We start from the raw sequence: 20,082 nt of genomic DNA, 5'->3' as shown, positions 1-20,082 counted from the left end.
GATTGTGCAGGTCATTATTGCCCTTGGTCTTCCCTTTGGCTATTTCCAGCCCCCATTTGCCTGGAAATCTCCTCCTAGGGTCTGTGCCCTCCCATTCCTCTGGGTGTCAGTCACTCCTAGCACTCCTTTCTCCTTAGGCAGGATGTGTGGGTGATCTCTAAGCACCAAATCCATGCAGATCATACCCATTGTGAGGTCCTCACCTCCCTTTATAGAATGTCTCTCTTCTCCCATAGGAGCATTCATCAGTGGTGATGATGACCCTCCACCACTGGACCAGGTTTTCCCCTTTCTTTCCCCTTTTTCCAATTCCTTGTTTTCCCTTCTCACCCATTCTCCTGTAGGTTCTCTTCCTGAAAGATTACAGGTGTTATTTCTCCCTTATTGTTAGCTTTTGACTAGATTAGGACACATCCCCATATCTCCTCTGTCTGGCTCCCCTCCCCTCTTTTATGTGCCTACCAATTCTGTATTTTGGTTCCACAAAAAAGCATTGATTTACCTTTGGGCAGTGTGTTGTGAGTCTAGATCAAGATGTTTCAGATCTTATATTTGATTCCTGCGTTCATCCTTGTCTTCTGGTAAACCTTCAGAAAGAAATCTCTGAATGACTTCTCTTTGGGTAATTTGTTGTTGGCAGTGGTTAATATATCTTTTCACCCTTCTTGTATCTCTGTTGTCAGGACTGTTAAGAAGCAAATGATTCCTTTGACTTTAGTTTTCTTTTCCAGAATGTTTTGAAAAGTTCCTTTTTCCTGAACATCCATCTTTTTTTTCATATATAGTTAGGCTCAGATGTGAAGATAGGTCCCCCTTAGGCTGTATCTTGCTTGCCTTAGGTCTTCAGAACACATTATTCCATTCCCTCTTATGGTTTCTGTTGCATGCAGAATAGTCTTGTGTTATTCAGATTTTCTTTCTTTTATATGTAAGGGTCTTTCTCCTGAGCTTTTGCAGAATTTTTTGTCAGTAAAATTATTCAACTTAAATTGGAGTTTGAGGCCTAGGGCTTTTTTCATTAAGGCATCTGTGGATTCTTTCAATTGGCAATTTATGTGCTGTGTTCAGAGGTTCCAGGCAGTTTTTGATGTGGTTAAGATGAATGGGTCTTGTCCAAAGAATTGATTGGTGGCTCAAACTGACTCCATTGTGAAGAAACAAGCTTTATTATAAGAGAATATAGTAACAGTAGCTAGTATAGTAAGTAAGTCATTGAGGTAAGGAGGTGTGGTAAGTCAAGGGAGAGAGTGAGAAAGAGTCAAAGTGGGTCCATGTTTTCAGGAAGAGATCATTTGTTTGGGCAGTTGTTGTTCAGTGTCTCCAGAGAACTGATGCCACTTTACCCATGGTCCACTTTGGTCTGCTTGACATTACCGCTGTTTGCCCACGGCAACTTTAGGTCAAATTTTGCTCTTTTCTGTGCAGAGGCTAAGGAAGGCAGTGAATGTGGAAATTGAGCACTATTTGAACCTCATCCTGGGTGACTGGAGATGTGAGACCCCGGCCAAGGGCCTAGGCTATGTCTAAAGACTGACGGGAGGAGTTTTCTCATAATTGTGAATCTAAGCAGCTCCACATATGGCTTATCTGAAAGGTGGCCCCATTCTAGTCAACTAGTTATTGTTTCCATATTCTTTGGATTGTTCACAGCTACATGGCAGTGTTTGGAGGACATTTCAGCCCCCATCAGTTTTCTTGTAGTATTTCTTGTATTATGACACTCGGGTGTTTCTGACGTGTTTTCCTGTGCTTAGGCAGTCTCTATGCAGCCTTTCTTCAAGCTTGATATGCTTTACTGGCATGGAGACCATTCTTCTTATATTACTGCTTTTTGCTTGTCTTCTTCCAGATTATCCTTTACTTCTGTACGTTTGCTTTCTCAAAGAGTCTCTCTTTTGTTTCTTGGGTGAGCTCGCTGCTGTGGATTTGGGTTTTTCTGTTCTCCCCATTATTTCTACCACCCATGTCACAAATTCTGGCGTCACATTTCTTATTTCTGTTTTAAGCCATTTAGGAACATCCTCCTGCTCATGTTTAACACTCTTGGGAGTCCACAGGGTCATCAGCCTTGTCAAATGGAGATTCGTTTCCCTTGTAGTGCTTTGTCCCAGATGTCTGAACTCTCTTCCTTGATCTAGAGGCCATTTTCCCTTGTGATTTTAGTGTTTTTCCTGTCAGTGCTCAAGGTTATTGACTGAATTTTCTTTCTCCTGAGGTCTTTGGTAATTTCAGCCTTTTTTCCTTTATTTTTCCCTTTTGCTTACATTTTTTTTTAACCCTTATCTTCTGCCTTAGAATTAATATTGTGCGTCACTTCCAAAGCAGAAGAGCAGTAAGGGCTAAGCAATGGGGGTTAAGTGACTTGCCCAGGATCACGCATCTAGAAAGTGTCTAAGGCCAAATTTGAACCCAGGACCTCCTGTCTCTAGGCCTGGTACTCTATCCACTGAGCCACCCAGCTGCCCACTTTTGCTTACTTTCTGAATCCTTCTCCTTTGATGGCAGTTTCCCTGGGGCTGGACCTCAAATCCATTTCAGCCTTTTCCCATGCTGGGCCATTCATGCCTCACCAGTGTAGGTATCTCCCCCAAGGACTTCTGAAGGCACAGAACTGGCTCCAGGTGGGTGCTGGGTTCTTGCCTGCCCCAAAGATGTTCTTTCTGTTCCTCAGTTCTCTGGCTGAGCTCTGTGGCTACTCAGGCATGAATGACTACGTCTTCCTGCCACTATCATAGCCTGAGCAGACTTCTGCAGCTGGGAGAGCAGAATATGCCAGGGGGTTGGGGGCGAGGGGGTGTGGGGTGGAGAGCTGAATTCTGTTGCAAGCCCATGGGAGAGACTGTACAACTTTGACGCCAAAAGTGTGTTGGGAGGTGGGAGGGACCTTGGGAATCCTTGGCCTTCCTTGCTATTTATTTATTGGGTTTTGACTTTGTTTGGGTTTGTTTTAAAAAAAAATGTCTTTAAACCCTCACTTTCCATCTTGGGATCAATACTGTGTATTGGCTCCAAGGCAGAAGAGTGGTAAGGGCTAGGCAGTGGGGGTTAAGTGACTTGCCCAGGGTCACACAGCTAGGAAATCCTTACCTTCCATTCTAGTATCAGTTCTAAGGTAAAAGTGGCAAGGGCTAGGCAACTGGGGATAAGTGACTTGCCCAGGGTCACACAGCTAGGAAGAGTCTGAGGCTACATTTGAACGCAGGGCCTCCTTGTCTCTAGGCGTGGCTCTTAATCCACTGAGCCACCCAGCTGCCCCTGTTTGGTTTTTTGAGAAGCCACTGAGCTTGCTTTGTTTTGGGAGGTTAATTCCTATTTTGGAGGGGTCAGTCATGAACATCAGAAGAAAGGTCTAGTTCTTTATCTTGTAGGTCACTTGACTGAGAAGTCTGCTCAACCCCTTTTATCAACTCCCAAGTCAAGTCTAAACTGCTTATCCTGGCATTCAAGGCTCCCCCCAGTTTGGGGTTGTCCATCCTTTTTGGAATTGTGTTTGATGTTCAGGCAAACTGGTTTCATGGGCTCAGGACCTAGAACTAGAAGGGATTTAGGGACCCCTGAGTCCAAGCCTTCCTTTACAGAACAGGGAAGACCTTTGCCCCACATGGGCCTTAATCAGGATAACATCTGGGCAGGGATTAGAAACTATCTTCTGAGCCCAAAGAAAGGCCCCATTCATCAGGGTCTGAAGTGAGGCCCTTTCCTAAATGAGGTACACACCCCAGAGGGAAGAGATGACTTTCCCCATTCTCTGGATGGGGATGCTGAAGCTCTGAGAGGGGAAGCAGCTCCATCACTTTTGTTACCCTGTGGGGCATGACCCACCCAGCATGGCTTCTTCCCAGAAGCCTCGTCATTGTTCCTTGGCTCTACAGTGGGTGGGTTCCCACACTGCTCAAGCCACAGATCCTGGACAGGTGGAAGCCCTGATCTTTGGGGGCCCCCAGATCAGCTTATGCATTGGACCTGTTGCCTCTCTGTCCAACTAAGCTGCTCCCCCACTCCCTGCCAGCCCCCTCAGCAACAACCACAGCCCCCTGAGGCCAGGGCAGGACTCACTGCCTGGCAGCTTTGGTGGGACTGGCAGTCAGTCAGTTAACAAACATCGATTAAGCACCTACTGTGTGCCAGGCCCTATGCTGAGTGCTGGGGATACAGAGAGAGGTTAGAGACAGGCCCTGCCCTCGAGGAGCTCCCAGGCTGTGGGGGGAGACCATATGCAAACAACTAAGCACAAACAAGCTATAGATATAGAATAGATAGGAAATAAAGAGCAGGGGGATTGGGGAAGGCTTCCTGGAGGAGGCAGGGCTTTAGGGAGGTCAGTAGTCAGAGGGGAAGAAGAAGAGCATTCTGTGCTTGGTGGGGGTGGGGGGCAGCCAGAGGAAATGCCTGGATTTGGGAGAGGGAAGCTCTTGTTCATGGAGCAGCCAGGAGGCCAAGGTCCCTGAATAATGGGTAGGCCTAAGAACCTTCCTCCCTGTGGATGCAGTTATGGAACAGCAGACAGAGGAGTTGGTAGTTGAACCTGGAGCCACAGCGAGCCAGTGGAGGTGGGGGCAGGTGCCATGCTCAAATCTTTTTTAGGGGCAGCTGGGTGACTCAGTGGATGGAGAGCCAGGCCCTGAGATAGGATCCTGGTCCTGGGTTCAAATGTGGCCTCAGATATTTTTTGGCTGGGTGACCCTGGGCAAGTCACTTAACTCCCAATACCCAGCCCTTACTGCTCTTCTGCCTGGAACCCAATACACACTATTGACTCCAGGACAGAAGGTAGGTTTCTGAATACAGGGTAGACTATAGTGGGGAGATATTTGAGGCAGGCAGACCCAGCAGCAGCTCCTGCCATAGTCCCAGCATGATGGGGTGAGGGTCTGCACCAGGGCGGTGACTCCAGTGTCAAAGGGGAGAAGCAGGCACCACCCCAGTTCTGGGAAAGGAGCTTTTTGTGGGAGAACAACAGTGTTCCCTGACCACTATGCCTCCTGCTGATGGGGGGAGGGAACCTGTGAGGGGTTTTGGGGGCTCCAGGCCTCTCACTGTATTAAGGGAGGGATCTCCTGAGTGGGCAAGTTCCTTGTAGTGTAGAGGAACAATTCATCTCTAACTTCTCTGGAAGCAAGTGACCTGCCCAGGGTCACCCAGCTACATGGTTCCAAGACAGGTCTTTCTGCCTCCCAAGCCAGTCTCTCAGTGCAGGATTCTCTCTCCCTTTCTGGTTTGTCCGTTCATGGACTCCTAGGAAGCTAACTCCTTCCTCACTTTATTACCAGCTCAGCAGCTCAGAGGCCTAGGAAACTGGTTCCACTGAAGAAGGAGGACCCCAGCCCAGGGGGCTTTTGGGAACAAGGGCCCAAGTCCAGCCCCTGCTTGGTTCTGGCCCACTTTGATGCTCTTGGAGCTCCAGGGCTCCTGTGCAAAAAGGGTTCAGAGCAGTGAAGGCTGGGGGCACTCAGCTAGTCGGGATTTGAACCCTGGCCTTCTTGCCTCCAAGCCCAATACTCTTTCCCCTTGCCACAACTATGGGATGGGATGGTCCTAGGGCCATGGTGGTGAGCCTATGGCATGCATGCCAAAGATGGCACAACTGCGCCATTGCCTGTCACCTGCCAGGTAGTTAGGAAGGCAGAGGGACTCTGTCTGAACTGCTCCCCTCCCCTTCTCTACTGCGCCTCCTCGCCCCTCTGCCCAGCAGCCCAATGTAAGCACTTTCCCCCATCAGAGGTAAGGTGGGAGGCAGGGAGGGCACAGCACAGGTATCTAAAAGGTTTGCCATCCCTGTCCGAGGGCATCCCCCCCTTAGCCCTGGGCAGAGGCGAGAGCAGAATAAAAGTATTGGCCTGAGGCAGGTTCAGACTGGACAACATCCCAGTTCTGTGCCCCAGAACACTGGCCCCCACAACATCATTTTCTCCCTCTCTGTTCTCCCTCTAACAGAAGAAGACAAAGCAGGATGACTCCCCCAACCACCCTGACCAGAGTGAGGCAGCTGAGAGCAAACACCCCATCATTCCCGAGTTCGAGGCCTTTGAAGGGAGCAAGATCCAGACCACCAGAGCCCTGACACCCAGACTCCTGGCCTCCTGCTCTTTGATACCTGACTTCCCTGCCCTGCGCCAGGCTCAGGCCACCAGCCCTCCTGGGCACTCGGTGCTCCCCGCTGCCCCCACCTACACCCGCAGCGTCCACACCCAGACCATTGATACGGCCCTCATACCCTGTGATGCGTGCGGCCGAGTCCAATGGAGCTTGCGGGAGGTCAGCAAGGCCATCATCAGCCTGTGCGCCAACCAGAACCTGCCCTCGTCCCTGGACAAGTTTCAGCATCTGGTGCAGGAGACCATGGGCCAGCAGCCCATGTCGGCCGTGGACCTGAGCTACTGGGCCGCTGAACAGAGCAAAGACCTGGGCCGCATCAGCAAGCATCTGGGCACCCTGATGCAGGTGATCAGCCCCCTGCGGGCACAGCTGGAGGAGGCCGAGCGGCAGAAGCAGCAGCTACAGCAGCAGCTGGAGGAGCTGGGCCAGGAGATGCAGAAGGAGAAGGCTGAGCAGCAGCAGCAGCAGGCCAACAAGGAGCGGGAGCAGGAGCTGATCCTGGCCCAGCTGCAGGAAGAGAAGCAGGAGATGCTCTCAGGTTCTATGCCTGGCCCTCTCTCTGGTCCCTCCTCCAGGCCTCCCTCCTCTATTCTCTCCTCTCTAGGCCTCCCTTCAGTCCTCCCTCCAGCCCTCTCTCTGGCCTCCCTCTAGCCACGGGTCTCTCGCTGGCCAGGCTAGCTTTGGCCAGCCACCTGCCCAGGGTGGCCGCCTTTGAGTTGCTCCTTTTCTTGCCTGTAAAGTGAGGGGGAATCGGGAAGGGTGTTGTGCCCAATGGCCCCGGCTCCCTTCCAGCCCAAGGTCTGGGCTCTTGGGGTTCTGGGGAGTGGAAGGGCTGACACAAGCTAGAGGACCTGGGATTGTTCTGTTTGGCTCCGGAGGGCCTGCTGTAAGAGGAACTGCCAAGAGCCCCGGGTAGGGAGGCCAGTTCAGAGCTGCCCAGAAGGAAGGTGCTTGTTGGGAATGTCACCAAGAATGGGTCCTTCCAGAATAGGATCTCGGAGAGGTGGAAGGGCCCTTGGAGATGACTGAAGCTGTCTGGGCCTCCTCCTTCCAGGGGAGGAAGTAGGAGGGTCCCATCCCAGGACAGCCACTTCAGCTGGGGTGTCCTCCTTTGACCGGCTAACCTGCCTGTCCCAGGCAGCCCAGACACTCCCTGGGTTCCTGGGGACTCCTAACAAGGTGGGCTGGCATGGATGGGCCCTAGGGGCCTCAGGAGCAGCCCAGGTCCCCTGGAAGCTAACCCAAAGAGATGCCTTGTCCCTGCAGGGTCCTTGCACCATTGAGGGAAGCCCTTTCATCCCTGACAGGTTTCTAAGCACCAGGGAGTCTTAATTTATTCTATAAAGCCAGAGGACGGCGGCGTCCCAGCTGACAGGGCCTTAGAAGGGGGTGTCAGGGTTGGGAGGGACCTTAGAACAGGGCCTGTTAGAGTTAGAAGAGTCCCGAGAGCATCATCATCATCATCATCACGATCCCTAACCCTAACAGCTGCCACTTCTCCACTCTCACTCTCCTGTACACATTTCTGCACCCTTAATGTTCCACGTGACAGTTCAGTCTTATTTGATCCTCACCCCCTCCCCGGGAGAGGTTTCAGAGACCATTTGGTTGAACTTGCCCCCATTTTCCAGATGGGGAAACAGACCGAAAGAAGAGAACTTAGGACCTTGGCTCAGAGGTGTTTGTTTTGATCCTTAGAAATAAGCTTCCTGAAGAAGACCCTGGACACCTTGACTGGGGAGCTGAAGCAGAACCAGGACACCATCCAGGAGCTGGGTAAGCCTGCCCCTTTGGGCCCCATCCTGAGGTGCAGCTGCATCCAGAACCGAAATGGGTCGGTGTCCGGTCCATCCTCCAGACCTTTGCCTAGCTCCATACCACTGGCTCCTGGCCCTCTTGGTTTCTCAGGTCACCTTATTGGCCTATTCACTGGGGCAGGTAGGCAGTCCTGCCATTCGCAGAACTTAGCAGCCAGGCAGTCTGCAAACACTGGGGAACCCAGGGGAGCCAGGCCCTGGGGATAGAAAGGCCACAAGGAAACAGTTGCTAAGCGGGGCTGTTTGGAAGGGGATCAGGAGAGGTTGGAGCTGAAAGAGAGGGTCTCTGGGGTGAGGGGCTGACGCTGCAGCGATTGGCGGGAGGGCCCCTTTGGGTGTAGGAGGGAGGAGAAAAGCAAACCCACAGGCGCAAAGGAGGCTTCTTTCGGAGCTGGAGGGAGATGGGGCGCTCACGGCCACGTTGGAATGATTTCCCCAATGGCAGCCCAGCCTCACCCGCCTCCCTGCTGCTGGTTAGATGCAGCTTTTCCCTGGGATCCCAGGCATTCTTTGCAGCTCTGTTCCCAGGACTAAAGCTGGGAATCTAAGCCATGAAACTGGAGAGAGCAAGATGAGAGGAGGGGGACGGGGAGGGCGAATGTCCTCTGGCTGCCCCAGGCAAGGGGCCCAGAGCCGGTAACAAGGGTCTCTGCCGAGCTTCAGGAGGAAGAGTAGCTTTGGGGGCATTCGCAGAAGGAGGCAGGGGTTGTGGGGCTCGTCCCCTGAGACTCAGGCTTAGATTCCATGGGCGGGGGGGGGGGGGGGGGAGGGTCCCAAAGGTCCTCCCGGGGCCAGGTCTGTGGGCACATCTGCCGGGGTGTGTGTGGTCCATTGAGGACTGTGGATTCATCAGGAAGATCAGAGGGAAGGGACATGGATGGGTAGAGCCCAGCTCCAGGGAAGCTTTGCCTGGACAAACCAGAGCACACGGCCATTGCCAAGGCCTGGCGATGGAGAGATGCAGGGAGAAGGCTAGCCAAGGGGAGTGCCAGAGGGTGAAAAAGGGGAGCAACGTCCAACCGGGCTAGATGGGGAGGCCGGGGCCCTGCTTTGGACTCTCCAGACCAACAGAGGTCTGTGGGAGCCACAGGAGTTACTGAGGGAAAGCCATTGGCCCCCAGTGGGGAGAGAGCACGTGGGGGCATGATGGGGCCTGAGCCAGAGCAGTGGCCCTGGCGATGGAGGCGGGATTGGCAGACCTGGGGGGAATGGGAGGTTTGGAGGCTGACACCCCAAGAAAGGTGGTGGGAAAGTTGACCATCAAGGAGGATTTGGGGAAAAGAGAATGAGCTGTTTGGGGCACATGGAGTCTGAGCTGCCCGAGACATGCTGCTGATGCTGGGCTGGCTGGCAGGACCTGGGGGTCAGTGGCATAGGGGTGAGGATGGAGCCCCCGGGAGTGCTACTGAGGCAGGAGGGAATGGAGGGAGAGCCGAATAGGCCCACAGTGGGCCGTGGGAAGGGCACGGGGAGAAGCGAGAGCCCAGAAGGGCAGGTGGATGGAGAATGGAGCCCTCCTGCCCCCCAGGCCTCCATGAGCAGGACTGGGCAGAAGCCGCTGCCCTCCTGCCCTGTGCCACCATTCTCCAGCTGCCTCCTTGATGGTCCACCTTCACCCGTCTGAGGTCAGCGTGCCCCATGTTAGGTACTTGTGGTCCCAGCTCATGGGGTCAAAGGTCATCTAGGGGAGCACCCTGCCCCTCCCCCCATGGTGAGCTCGTGCATCTCACAATGTGGGGGGGTGGGGGGTGTCTCCCAGAGTCGAAGAAACAGCAGATGCTAGACGACATGAGCAACATGGTGAAAAAGAGTGAAGCCAAACAGCTGGAGGCCCGAGTGCAGCTGCTGACCGGGCGCCTGGAGAACGCCAGTCAGCAGTTTGGCTGGGCCAGCACAGAGCTGGACAAGGAGAAGGCCAAAGTGGACAGCATGATCCGGCACCAGGAGGTGAGGCTGGGCACCCCCGACGGTGGCAGGCCAGCTCCAGCCTGCTCTGCCTGATGTAGTGCCCCCAGGAAGCGCCAACTGCAGGCCTCCCCCGTGCCCAGTGTGATGCTGGGTGCTGAGCAGAGATGGCTGCTGCCCTCGGGTAGCTGGCCTTTTGTGGGCATGGGGCCAGGGGAGGGAGTGAGGTCGAGTGCCAGGATGCCACCGAGTAGGGTCCAGCTCCTGCTGCCAGGAAAACCTGTCTCTAGGCCGGAGGTGGCTTCCTCCCTGCACTGGGCAGGAAAGCGGGCTCTTCACAGGGGTCTTTCTCCTTCCTTGTTTGGTTTTGGAACCCCAGGGTTTGAGAGAAGCCCAAGACCAGGCTCCCCCTAGCCTGCAACTCTGGCCAAGCTTGGGAAGGAAGAGGCCCCAGAGGGAAGTGTCACAACTGGGGCTACAGAAGGGTAGAGAGGGGGTGGGTGGAGGGGGCTGGCCTGGCCCCCGGGAGAGGCATGCTGGCATCCGGGCCAAAGGTTCCGGGCTGACAGTGCCCGGCTCCTGGATCAGGACTGGGGTCAGTTATGGGGCTGGGCTGAACTGGCAAAGGGGGGATGGGAGTGAGGAGGAGCCTGCAGGGCCAGACCTAGGGGTTTGGGAGACGCGCAGCCTGGTGAACGGGCCGGCTGCCTGCTTCAGCAAGGCCTAGATCCCTTTCTGCTGGGCCGGAGAGGATCTGGCATATGCCAGAGCAGTCCAGGCTGGGGGCTGGACCCTGGCTTCCTCCACAGAGCCGCCTCCTCACCTGGGCCCTGCTCCCAAGTGCCCCACTCTCTCTGGACTTCAGACAAGCTAAGGAAAATGGGGCCTTCCTTGGCCAAGGGGGTGAGATGCCAGCTGGACCCCTGCCCTGTCCCCCTCAGTCCCTGCAGGCCAAGCAGAGGGCCCTGCTCCAGCAGCTGGACAGCCTCGACCAAGAGCGGGAAGAGCTCCGGGCCAGCTTGGAGGAATCTGAGACGCAGCAAGCTAACCTCGAAGGGCAGCTACAGGCTGCAAATGATGCCAAGAACCAGGTGGACGTCCAGCTGCAAGCCCAGCAGGTGGGCACAGAGACGAGAGTGGGGAGGGCAGTCACATGCACCCCAGACTCCCCTGCTGCCAGGATACAGTGAGGGCTGGAAGGAGGCAGAAGGGCTGGGCTTGGAGTCTCAAGGCCTCATGCTCTTCCTGCCCCAGCTCTCCAGTGACCCTGGGCAAGGCACTTCCATTTCTGGGCCTCAGTTTATCCTTCTGCAGAAATGGGGGTAGGTTCAGTGGCAGCTCCCCTGAGGGGCTGTGGTGAGGCCAGCCCTTTGTGAACCTTCGGGCACATGGACATAGACTCCTTCCAGGGGGACACAGGAAGGGGGAAGGAACAGTGATTGGAGGTCAGGGACAAGGTGCGCCCTGGGCAGACTGCTGGGCAAGAGCCTTGAGCAGGGATGGGGGCAAGCCCCTCCGGCCAAGGTTCTTGTAAGGGAGAGGGCTGTGTCCAGGACTTCACCGGCCCAAGGAGCCCTGCGGGAGGAAACTCCACCCACATCCAGCAGCACCGCAGCAGCTTAGAGCCTCCTGGCACCCCTGAAGCCCAGCTCAATGCCCACCTCGTCTCTGGTGGTCACGTCCAGCTTCTGCCCTGAGCCGCTGGGGGACTGGGTGCTCCTAGCAGGCAGGGACGGCCGCTTTTGTCTTTCTGTCCCCAGCGCTTAGCACAGGGCCTGGCGCACAGCAAGCCCTTAAAAAACTAGCTCAGTGATTCTAGTCTTAGCCCCCCTCGGCACCCAGAGGGCAGGAACAGCCCACCGCCCGCCTGGGGCTTCCTGGATGGGAGGCTGCCTCTCTCCCGTTTCTCCGACTCACCCAGGTGGGCATCCCTCAGGCAAGGGTGTCCCAGGGAGGATGGCCTGAGCCCGGCGGGGCCTCACCATTCCCCCGTGTTCCCCTGCTCCAGGAGCTGCTCCAAAGTCTCCAGCAGGAGAAACAGGCCATGGAACAAGCCACAGAAGAGCTCCAGATGACCGTCTACAAACTGGACAAGTCGATCCTTGAGATGAAAGAGCGGGAGCGGCTGCTGGTGGCCTTCCCTGACCTTCATGTTCCCAGTGAGGCCCAGTTTGAGAGTAAGCTCTGGGTGCAAGGAGGAGGGGAGGGGCGGGGTGGGGGGCACAGGAGAACGAGGGAGCCAGGGCCGTGGCAGCCCACCCTCTTACCAAGGGCCCTTGAGCTACAGGGAGGCCTGGGGGGCTGCAGGTGACCCCAAGGACAGCGGGGACTCAGCAGGCCTAACACATGGCCAAGGAAACCTTTCCTGACCTGCCAGGATTCCAGAGTCTTCCCTGGGGATTCTCTCCCATTTATTCCAGAACTGCCGTGTCCAGAGTGGTTTGTGTGGCCTGAGCACCTGGGCGCAAGGACTGGATTTTAGGGTCTTTCTATCCCTGATGCCTAGTGCTGTGCTGCCTGGCACACAGGAGGGCTTTAATAAGTGCTCGTTGGCCCAGCTTGGTAAAGGACATCATGGACAGTAGGAGGGGGCAGTGGGCCAGCCTGGGCTGGAGGCGATGGGAGAATAGTCAGCCCGAGGACCCCGCCTGGAGCCACTGAGAAGGGAAGGGTCTGAGGGGACGGTCAGAGCCAGTGAGGCCAACCCCCTCATTTCACAGAGGGGGAAACCGAGGCCCAAGAGGGGAAGAGACCTGGTCAAGGTCTCAGATGTGGTGGTTATGGCCCAAGACAGGTTTTGACTCTGGGCCATCAAACTGAAGCAGGGAGACCTCTGGGGCTTATTTCCTCATCTGGAAAATGGGGACAAAAAGCATCGACTTGCATCTGAGTCAGAGTTGCTTGTATGCCCCCTGCTAGGGGGCCCCATTCAGGCTCTGCTGGAGCATCACCTCCCTCCCCCCAATGCCTAGTTCTGGGTCAGGATGACAGCAGAGCCAGCCAGGCATTCTGGGCTGCTGCTTGTGAGGTCCAGGAGATGCCCTGGGCCCTCAGGGGATCGTCCTCACTCCTTAGGTGCCTTGACCTGGCACGGCTACGTGAATGGTCGGTTCTGCTAAAGGCTGCCCCACGTCGAATCCTGCCTCGGGCGGTGGGTGTGTGCGCAGGTGCAAGCGAGGGCGAGGGTCTGTGGCCCAGGCTGCTCTCTGCTCACTGTGCCTCAGAGCTGGCCCTGGGCACCTCCCGTGCCCATCCCCACAGGCTCTGGGAATGTTGCGGAGGACATGGAGAGGCAGGTGCAGGCCAACGTCATCCGTATGCAAGTCCTGGAGGAGGAGAACAGCCGGCTCCGAGCCACTCTGGCCAAGCTGCAGGAGGTGGCCCGGCAAGGAGGCCTCAAGGTGAAGGGCCGAGGGCTGCTGGGACCTCCGGAGCAGCCCCCTGCGGCCTGGGGCCAGGGAGGAGGGAGGGCGGGGGCCTGGAGAAGCCTGGCCATGTCTGAGGCTGGACAGGCCAGAGCCTGGTGCCCCAAAGGTGCGCTGAGGCCCTCAAGATGGGGTCATTCTATGGAACTATGGGTTCTCGGGGTCTCAGGCGTGGCCAGTGAGGACTGTGAGCATGGGTTGGTCAGAATGACGAGAGCCTGAGAGGGCTGGAGGTCCGGGTTCCAGGCTCTCCTTGGCTAGGGCAGGCTGGGGAGGTTTTCTGAGGAGAGCCCTGCACCCCTCTTTCTTAGAAGAAAACCCCAAGTACAGCCCATGAAATGGAAGAGAATGAATGAGGGAATGAGGAGGAGGGGCCTGGAGGCAACTGAACTGGGCCAACCCCCTTCACTTTACAGTTAAGGAAACTGAGGCCCAGGGATGGGGTGGTGGTGGTGGAAGGGACTCCTGAAACAGCAGCCTTTCCACTGCCTCCAACACAGCCAAGCCCTGCCCTGGGCAGAAAGATGAGGAGGCGCCTGGCCCTGACTCCGGGAACCCCAGAGCCCTTCCTTCCCCTCCCCAGGCCTCCAGGGTGGGCAGCTGGGGGCTGGAAGCAGGGAGGGTTGGGGGATGTCCCTCTCGGGAGCACCCTCCCAGCTGGGCCCCTCTGCTTCTCTCAGCTCGTCCCAGAGGCCCAGATTTGGTCTGCACCTTCCAAAGGGACCCAAACAGGCTCCTGCTGCCATCCCCGAAGAACTTCTCCAGGGTGAGTGTGACAAGAACGAGGGGGGCTGGCGGGGGCCGGAGAGAGGTCGGGGAGGGCACCGGGCCTCGGTGCCCATGCCCTCTGTCCCTCCTACAGTCATCTCGGCGTGCCCGCTGGCCACCGCGACCGTCCTGCCAGCAGTCGACTCAGCAATGAAAGCAGCCCCCCGGGCCGGCCCTTCCGGCCTCAGCCCGCCCGCCCCAACACCCCTGTGAGCTACAGGTCCTCCCGGCCTCCCCTAACAGTCACAGGCTCCTCCAAGACCACAGGCAGCACCAACATTGCCTACATGGAACTCAGAGGGAAGGGCAGTGGGAAGCGTCACTTGGGTGGCTCGGCCCAGCAGCTGAGGTAGCCGGAGGCCTCTGTGGTTGTCCTGGCCAGCCTGGCCCACAAATCAAATAAAGCCACCAGCCTCTGCCTTCCCACCGGAACCCTGGTCACAGCGTCTACCTGGCACGATGGGGGCTGGGGTGGGCACACACAGGGCATTGCCGCCTGGGGGTCTCCCTGGGCTCCAGGAGGAGCAGGCGCTGGCCTCGGACAGTGCCCTCCTGGCCCCCGGCGGCCCTTCCTTCTCCCTCATACAGCCCCAGCCGGGGGTGGGGGGGTGACTCAGCGGCTTCGTTGAAAGGTGGGCCTGGCCCAGAGCGGCCCCCTTGTGAGGCTGCTCTGGGTGCCCAGGAGGGTCACATGGGACAGCGGCTGCAAGTGTGTCTGAGTTTAATGCTGCACTTGTACAAGATGTGCCCGGCTGGGCCCAGCAGTGTTAACCCAAATAAATTAGTGTGAAAGGCAGCCCCCGACCCCCCGGAGGGGCACAGGAGCGGCTGGCATCTGCCCAGATGGCGGCCTGCATCGGGCCGGCCTCGCTCCTCAACAGCGGCAGGACCCCGCCGTCCCTCGGGAAGGAGACACGGGCTGGATGGCAGCCCCCGATGAGAGCCCCCGCGGCCCTGCTGGTCCCCAGCCTTCTGCTCCAGGGAGGTGGGAGTCGAGGCCAGGGAGGTCTGCATCTCAGTTGTGTATGCGCTAGGCACCGGGTTCCTCGGCTCGGGGAGCTTCTGGGATGGAGTGCTTGGCCCCCGCGATCCCCCCCGGGGCTGGGCCGCCGCTAGCTCTCAGCCCAAGAGCTCCCTGCCAGGAAAGACGAGGAAGCCTGACCCTCGGGACCCTGCCCACCCCAGCCCTCCTCCGACCTCCCCGGGGACAGCCCGGAGCGGCCTGGCGAGCAGCGCTGGGCCGGGAGGGTGCCGGGGCAGGGAACACCAGGGGCTGCTCACCCAGGATGTTGTGTTTGCAGAGGGGGCAGGTCTGTTGCAGGAGCAGCCAGGGGTCTATGCATTCGCGGTGAAATTCGTGGAGGCAGGGCAGCACCCGCAGACACTGGACAGGAGGGAAGGGCGAGCCGGGGATGAACCCGGTGTCTGGGCAGCCCCCACCCCCTCCCTCCCGGGAGCCACTGGGGCAAACTGAGGCCTAGAGAGGAGAGGTGCCGCCCTCCGTGTGCACACTCTGGGATGCCACCTGATTTTTGTGAAACTGGTCCAGGCAGATGGCACAGGTCTGGATGTCGGGCACGTTCGCTCGGTGCTGGCGGCCCGGGTGGTAGCGCCGGGTTTTTAGGGTCGAGAGCGTCCTCGAGATGTGCTGCCTGAGGTCCAGCTGGGGAGAGAAGGAGCCCCGGCTAGCAGTGAGGAGCTGAGGGGGAGGGGAGGGGGGATGGAAGGGGGGCTCACCTGGGGGTCAGGCTCTGGGGGGCCCTGCAGGGCCTGCCGCCTCGCCTGAATGATGAGGCCCAAACACAGCAACAAGGCCACCAGCAGGATGGTGTTCCACAGCTTCTGCAGACACTTCTGGGGAGGAGAGTCGAGGTCAGGGGCTCAACCCTGCACCTGGGGGGCGGGGGGCCTAAGAACAGGGGGTGCCAGGCCTGGGAGGGGCCTTAGGAAGCACCCAATGGGGGTCTTTTCAAAACTGAACACGATTTGCCGCTGCCCTTGGCTTTGTGTCACAATCACTTCTAGGTACACAACTCCTCCCGGTCGCCCCAGTGCCCAAAGCCAAGTCTGCGCCCTCATTTCAGAGCAGGGCCCAGCCAAGCCCTGAGCTCCACTCCCAGGCAGGCCTTCAGCAGCAGAATGTCCTCGGGCCGGCTGGGAGATCTTGGATGCCCTCCACAGCTGCTCAACCCAGTTCTGCTCTTGGCCCTTTCCTGCTGAAAGAGCCTCCTTGGCTCTGGCCTCTCCCTTGCCCCTGTGCATGCACACATGCCACTGTAATGATCTGTCTCCCAGGCCCTCCCCTTGCTCCAAAGCCTCCTGTGGCTCCCTAGGACCCTTTCCTGCAACAAACATGTGGCTGACCACTCACTCCCTGCTGTCTTCCTCCTCCAAGCTGGCTCCAATGCTTTTTGGCCCCTCCAGTGAAACCAAGTTTGCTGCCCCTGGAGGGAGCTGGACTTGTCCAAGAAGCCACCTCTATTGCCCAGCTGTAGTCATGGAAACAGTCCCCACTGACCAAGCACCTTCTGAAAACCCTCACTACAGCCTTTGGGATGTGGTGGGGGCACCTTAGAGACAGAGAAACTGAGGCGGTGTCCAGGGGCATAGAGCTAGAAAGTACAATGGCAGACGGGCACCGTACTTGCCACACCACCAGGATCCTCCCCCAGGACTTGACTTGCCCTTCTCTGATTCGCCACCAGGTAGCATTTGGGGTTACACTGATTTACACAGGGCATGCTATGCTGTACCCCCTTTCTGCTGGCAGGCTTCTGGAAGGGAGGGGCTGTTCAATTCCTTCTTTCCTCCCTGCCTTACCTCCCTCCCTTCCTTTCTTCCTTCCTTCCTTCCTTCCTCTCTTAACCCCTCACTGTGTCCTGCACAGCACATGGATGGGTAGTACCATTTCAATGATCACGTGCTTACCTTCAGGAAGCTTCCAGGCCAGAATAGGAACTAAGACACAAAAAGTGATGGCCGTGCTATACCACAGGGCAGAGAGAGGGCCCAGAAAGGGGGAGAGCAGAGCTTTGGGAGATGAAGGCTCCCCAGAGAAGGTGACTTGCCCCTGGGGAGGTGGCCCCAAAGACCCACACATACCTGGACCCTGGAGCTGCTTTCTCCGGGGCAGATCACACCCTGCCACTCCCCATAGAGGCCGCCCCGAGATAGGCCGCAGGTGGACCACAGGGTCAGCGTCAGGCCCACGTTCTCCAGAAGCATGGCCTGAGAGGTGATCTTAGCCGTGGCCTGCAGGCCCCTGCCGGGGAAGAGCCACAGATGACCCTGGCTGGGGGACCTGGAGGCTGTGCCCAAGTGCCAGCCTGAGCCCCCCAAAGACCCATAGGCACAGCCATCGTATCGGCAAACCCCACATCCTGCGGGCAGGGCGACCCCCACTCTAAACGTGGACTCTCAGTCTGGCCTTTCCACCAGAGCTTGGCTGAGCGGGCACTGGACCCCCAGCCCCTTCCTCTCCCTGAGCCCAGTCTTCAGGCCTGCGTGATGGGAGCGTGGACGGGGTCCCGGGGCCCCCACTCACCCCAGCAAGGCACTCAGGAGTTTAGTGACATTGTCGGACATCTGCACCACAATGATGGGCTTGGAGAGGACTTGGGACACGTCCAGCTTCTCGGTGCGTGGGAACAGAGGGGTCAGTGGTGTGGGCTGGGGCTCCCTCCAGGCAGCTCCCCAGCCTCCCCCAACGCTCTGGCCTGGCCCAGCCCGCCCTGAGCCTGCCTACCTCGTGGACAGCATTCTGGTTCAGGGCCAGGATGAGCAAGGCCGAGGCGCCCAGGACCAGAGCTCTTTTCATCTGTGGGGGCGGGAGAGGCAGAGAAGTGGGCACGGTGGAACACCTGGTGTCCCCCCCAAAGCCTGCCTCCTCCAGGAAGTCCTCCCAGAGGGCACCAGCAGGAGCTCTTCTGGACCCCTCCTCCTCAGGCCCCCGTCCCAGGGGCGTCACCTTGTTGACCACAGCAGCGGTGAAGGACTCCTCAGGGCTGGTTCCCTGGGCTTCTGCCTGCTCCTCGCCTACTGGGACCACTCCAATCCAGTCATCGCCGGCCTGGACCTGGGGCTCCTCGTCCCCCACCTAGGGCCAGGGAGGACTGTGAGGGGGGGTCCTGGAGTGTCAGAGCTGGGGGGGCTTGGAAACTGCAGAGACCGACGTTTCCTGCCCCGGACACTAGCCATTTGGCCCCCATTCAGTGCCCCGAGTACTCTGCAAACGCTCGGGACCCTGTGCTTACTGGTGCCTCTGCGGGACCCCATTTGGGGTTTCCTGGCTCGCCATCGCCTGCCTTCTCCAGCGTGTTTTCTTTAACCTCCCACCTTCCATCTTGGAGGGGCCCCTTGTAGGACTGTCATTTTACAGATGAGGAAGTGGAGGCCCCGGGAGGGTCCGAGGCCACACGGAGCCCACCACAGCTTGTGGGTGCCAGTCTGGATGCCAGCCCAGGGCGCTGGGCACCTGCTCTACAAGAGCGCTTTGGGGCAGAATCGGGGCCGCCCAGGGTTGGGGGAGAGGGAGGCTGGGCCCGGGCCCTAGAGGGGCGTCCTCGCCTGAGAATCTGGCGCAGAAGCCTGAAGCTCAGATTTAGGGTCTGCAGGGACCCCGGGGGGCTCGAGGTCAAGCCTTCAGGGCGGGGGCAGGAAGCGGAGAATTCCAGGCCAATCCCATGTTTAGGGTCTATTGGGGCCAGGGGCACCAGACAGTGAAATGAATACTTGATCTGGGGTAGACGCGGGTTCAAATCCTGGCCCAGCCCCATTTCCCTGGGGACCTGAACCCAAATTGGTCCAGGAAGGTGAGGACTGCTGGGGTTGGGTTCTAGGGGAGGGGCCTGGAGTTTAAGCAGATCTTCCTCTGGGGGCGGTTGGATGGTGCTGTTTGGAATCAGGAAAGACTTCTTCAGAGTTCAAATCCTGACTCAGATATTTACTAGTTGTGTGACCCTGGGCAAGTCATATCACCCTGTCTGCCTCAATTTCCTCATCTGTCAAATGAACTGGAGAAGGAAGTGGTAAACCTCCAGTAACTCTGCCAAGAAAACTCCCGATGGGATCCCGAGGAGTCAGCTGCACAGCAACAATGACTGGTTTAAGGCCATCAGTCCCAGGTGGGGAGCTGGTAGGGTGGCCCTTGGAGTAGCTCCCAGGGAGTGAGGGGCTACTTGGGGGTGGGGGGCTTAGGATGAAGGCACCCAAAGTGGCCTGGTCTGGTGGGGTGGGGGAAGAAGCGATCCGGGGAGCCATGTGGGGAGGGGCCCGGAAGCTGAAAGGGCTGCCTGGGGGGGGGGTGTCCCCTCTCCACCTCCTTAAGTTAAGAGGGGGGGGGTCCGGCCCGATCGCCCGCCCCCGCCCCGGCCCGGGCCCCAGCCGGCTCGCTCACCAGCACCAGGCGGCCCTGCAGTCTGGCTCCGGGCGCGGCCAGCAGGGCGCCCTGCAGGGTGTAGCTGGCTTGGGGCCGCCGCAGCCGCACGTCCACCCGCGCCCCGCAGCCGGGGCCGCCCGGGCCCAGGCCCAGGCCCAGGCCGAGGGGCAGCAGCGCGGCCAGCAGCAGCAGCAGCGGCGGCGGCGGCGGCGGGGGAGGCCCGAGCCACAGGAGCGCGGGGCCCGCCATGGACGCCCGGAACGCGGCAGCGGCGGCGGCGGCGGCGCAGCGCGCCAGGGGGGCCCCGGGCTCAGCTCGAAAGTCGCGAGAACGGCCCGCGCCCGCCGGGATGCACAAGCAAACAAGCCGCCCGGCGGCCCGGGGGCGCCCTCTGCAGGCGGCCGGGGGCGGGGCCGGGGGCGGGGCGAGAGTCCCCTCTCGGGAGACCAGGAGCAGAGATGAGGCACTCGCGGCAGCAGCAGCCGAGAGAGGGGCGGGGGGAGGCGCGAGAGCGAGGGAGACGGGGCGGGGACTGAGCCCTGGAATGGCGCCTCCCAGCTGAGTGGGAAGGCCATTCCCGGCCGAGGGCTCACCGAGGGAAGCCGCGGGGTGGAGCTGGGGGACCGAGAGCGCACCTGTTGGGCTGGAATGACGAGGCCCGGAAAGGACGGCCGAGATAGGCCATCCGAGCGCC

General features: G+C 58.6%; 2 protein-coding genes across 5 annotated transcripts in view; one reads left to right on the top strand and one right to left on the bottom strand.

The window, feature by feature from the left end:
- CCDC157 (coiled-coil domain containing 157) overlaps positions 1-14,443 on the top strand; it is a 30,461-nt gene extending 16,018 nt beyond the window's left edge. For 2 of the 3 annotated variants that reach the window (XM_016432550.2, XM_016432549.2), the window contains exons 4-11: positions 5,935-6,634; positions 7,795-7,872; positions 9,673-9,860; positions 10,760-10,936; positions 11,827-11,995; positions 13,080-13,219; positions 13,924-14,009; positions 14,106-14,443. In XM_016432550.2, the coding sequence (XP_016288036.1) occupies positions 5,935-6,634; positions 7,795-7,872; positions 9,673-9,860; positions 10,760-10,936; positions 11,827-11,995; positions 13,080-13,219; positions 13,924-14,009; positions 14,106-14,364 (1,797 nt within the window). In that variant the 3' untranslated portion in view covers positions 14,365-14,443. Of the gene's footprint in view, positions 1-2,507; positions 2,622-5,934; positions 6,635-7,794; positions 7,873-9,672; positions 9,861-10,759; positions 10,937-11,826; positions 11,996-13,079; positions 13,220-13,923; positions 14,010-14,105 lie in introns of those variants that run through there. The other variant, XM_016432553.2, reaches the window with a different exon arrangement.
- A 272-nt stretch (positions 14,444-14,715) lies between these two features.
- On the bottom strand, positions 14,716-19,865 carry RNF215 (ring finger protein 215). Of its 2 annotated transcripts, none has more exons than XM_056821499.1 (9): positions 19,407-19,865; positions 17,979-18,107; positions 17,757-17,828; positions 17,556-17,641; positions 17,114-17,273; positions 15,749-15,865; positions 15,537-15,674; positions 15,293-15,395; positions 14,716-15,146 (listed from the first exon to the last, which is right to left on the bottom strand). In XM_056821499.1, exons 1-9 carry the CDS (start codon positions 19,635-19,637, stop codon positions 15,124-15,126), a joined length of 1,059 nt encoding a protein of 352 aa, XP_056677477.1. In that variant the 5' UTR covers positions 19,638-19,865; the 3' UTR covers positions 14,716-15,123. The 2 variants fall into 2 exon arrangements, with proteins under 2 accessions (XP_056677477.1, XP_056677478.1); XM_056821500.1 differs by having other exon boundaries at positions 15,749-15,862.
- Positions 19,866-20,082: the final 217 nt, after the last annotated feature.

The sequence above is a fragment of the Monodelphis domestica genome, chromosome 3 (assembly GCF_027887165.1).
Source record: "Monodelphis domestica isolate mMonDom1 chromosome 3, mMonDom1.pri, whole genome shotgun sequence".
NCBI classification, from domain to species: domain Eukaryota; kingdom Metazoa; phylum Chordata; class Mammalia; order Didelphimorphia; family Didelphidae; genus Monodelphis; species Monodelphis domestica.
The sequence above is the reverse complement of the archived record's forward strand: the minus strand, read 5'-3'. Positions and strand labels throughout refer to the sequence as shown.

Coding starts and splice junctions, on each gene's coding strand:
- RNF215 (XM_056821499.1), bottom strand. CDS start 19,637: ATGGCGGGCCCCGCGCTCCTGTGGCTCGGGCCTCCCCCGCCGCCGCCG. Junction 17,274..17,555: donor CTCCTGAGTGCCTTGCTGGG/GTGAGTGGGGGC, acceptor CTTCCCCGGCAG/GGGCCTGCAGGCCACGGCTA. Junction 15,675..15,748: donor CCCCAGAGCCTGACCCCCAG/GTGAGCCCCCCT, acceptor TTCTCTCCCCAG/CTGGACCTCAGGCAGCACAT.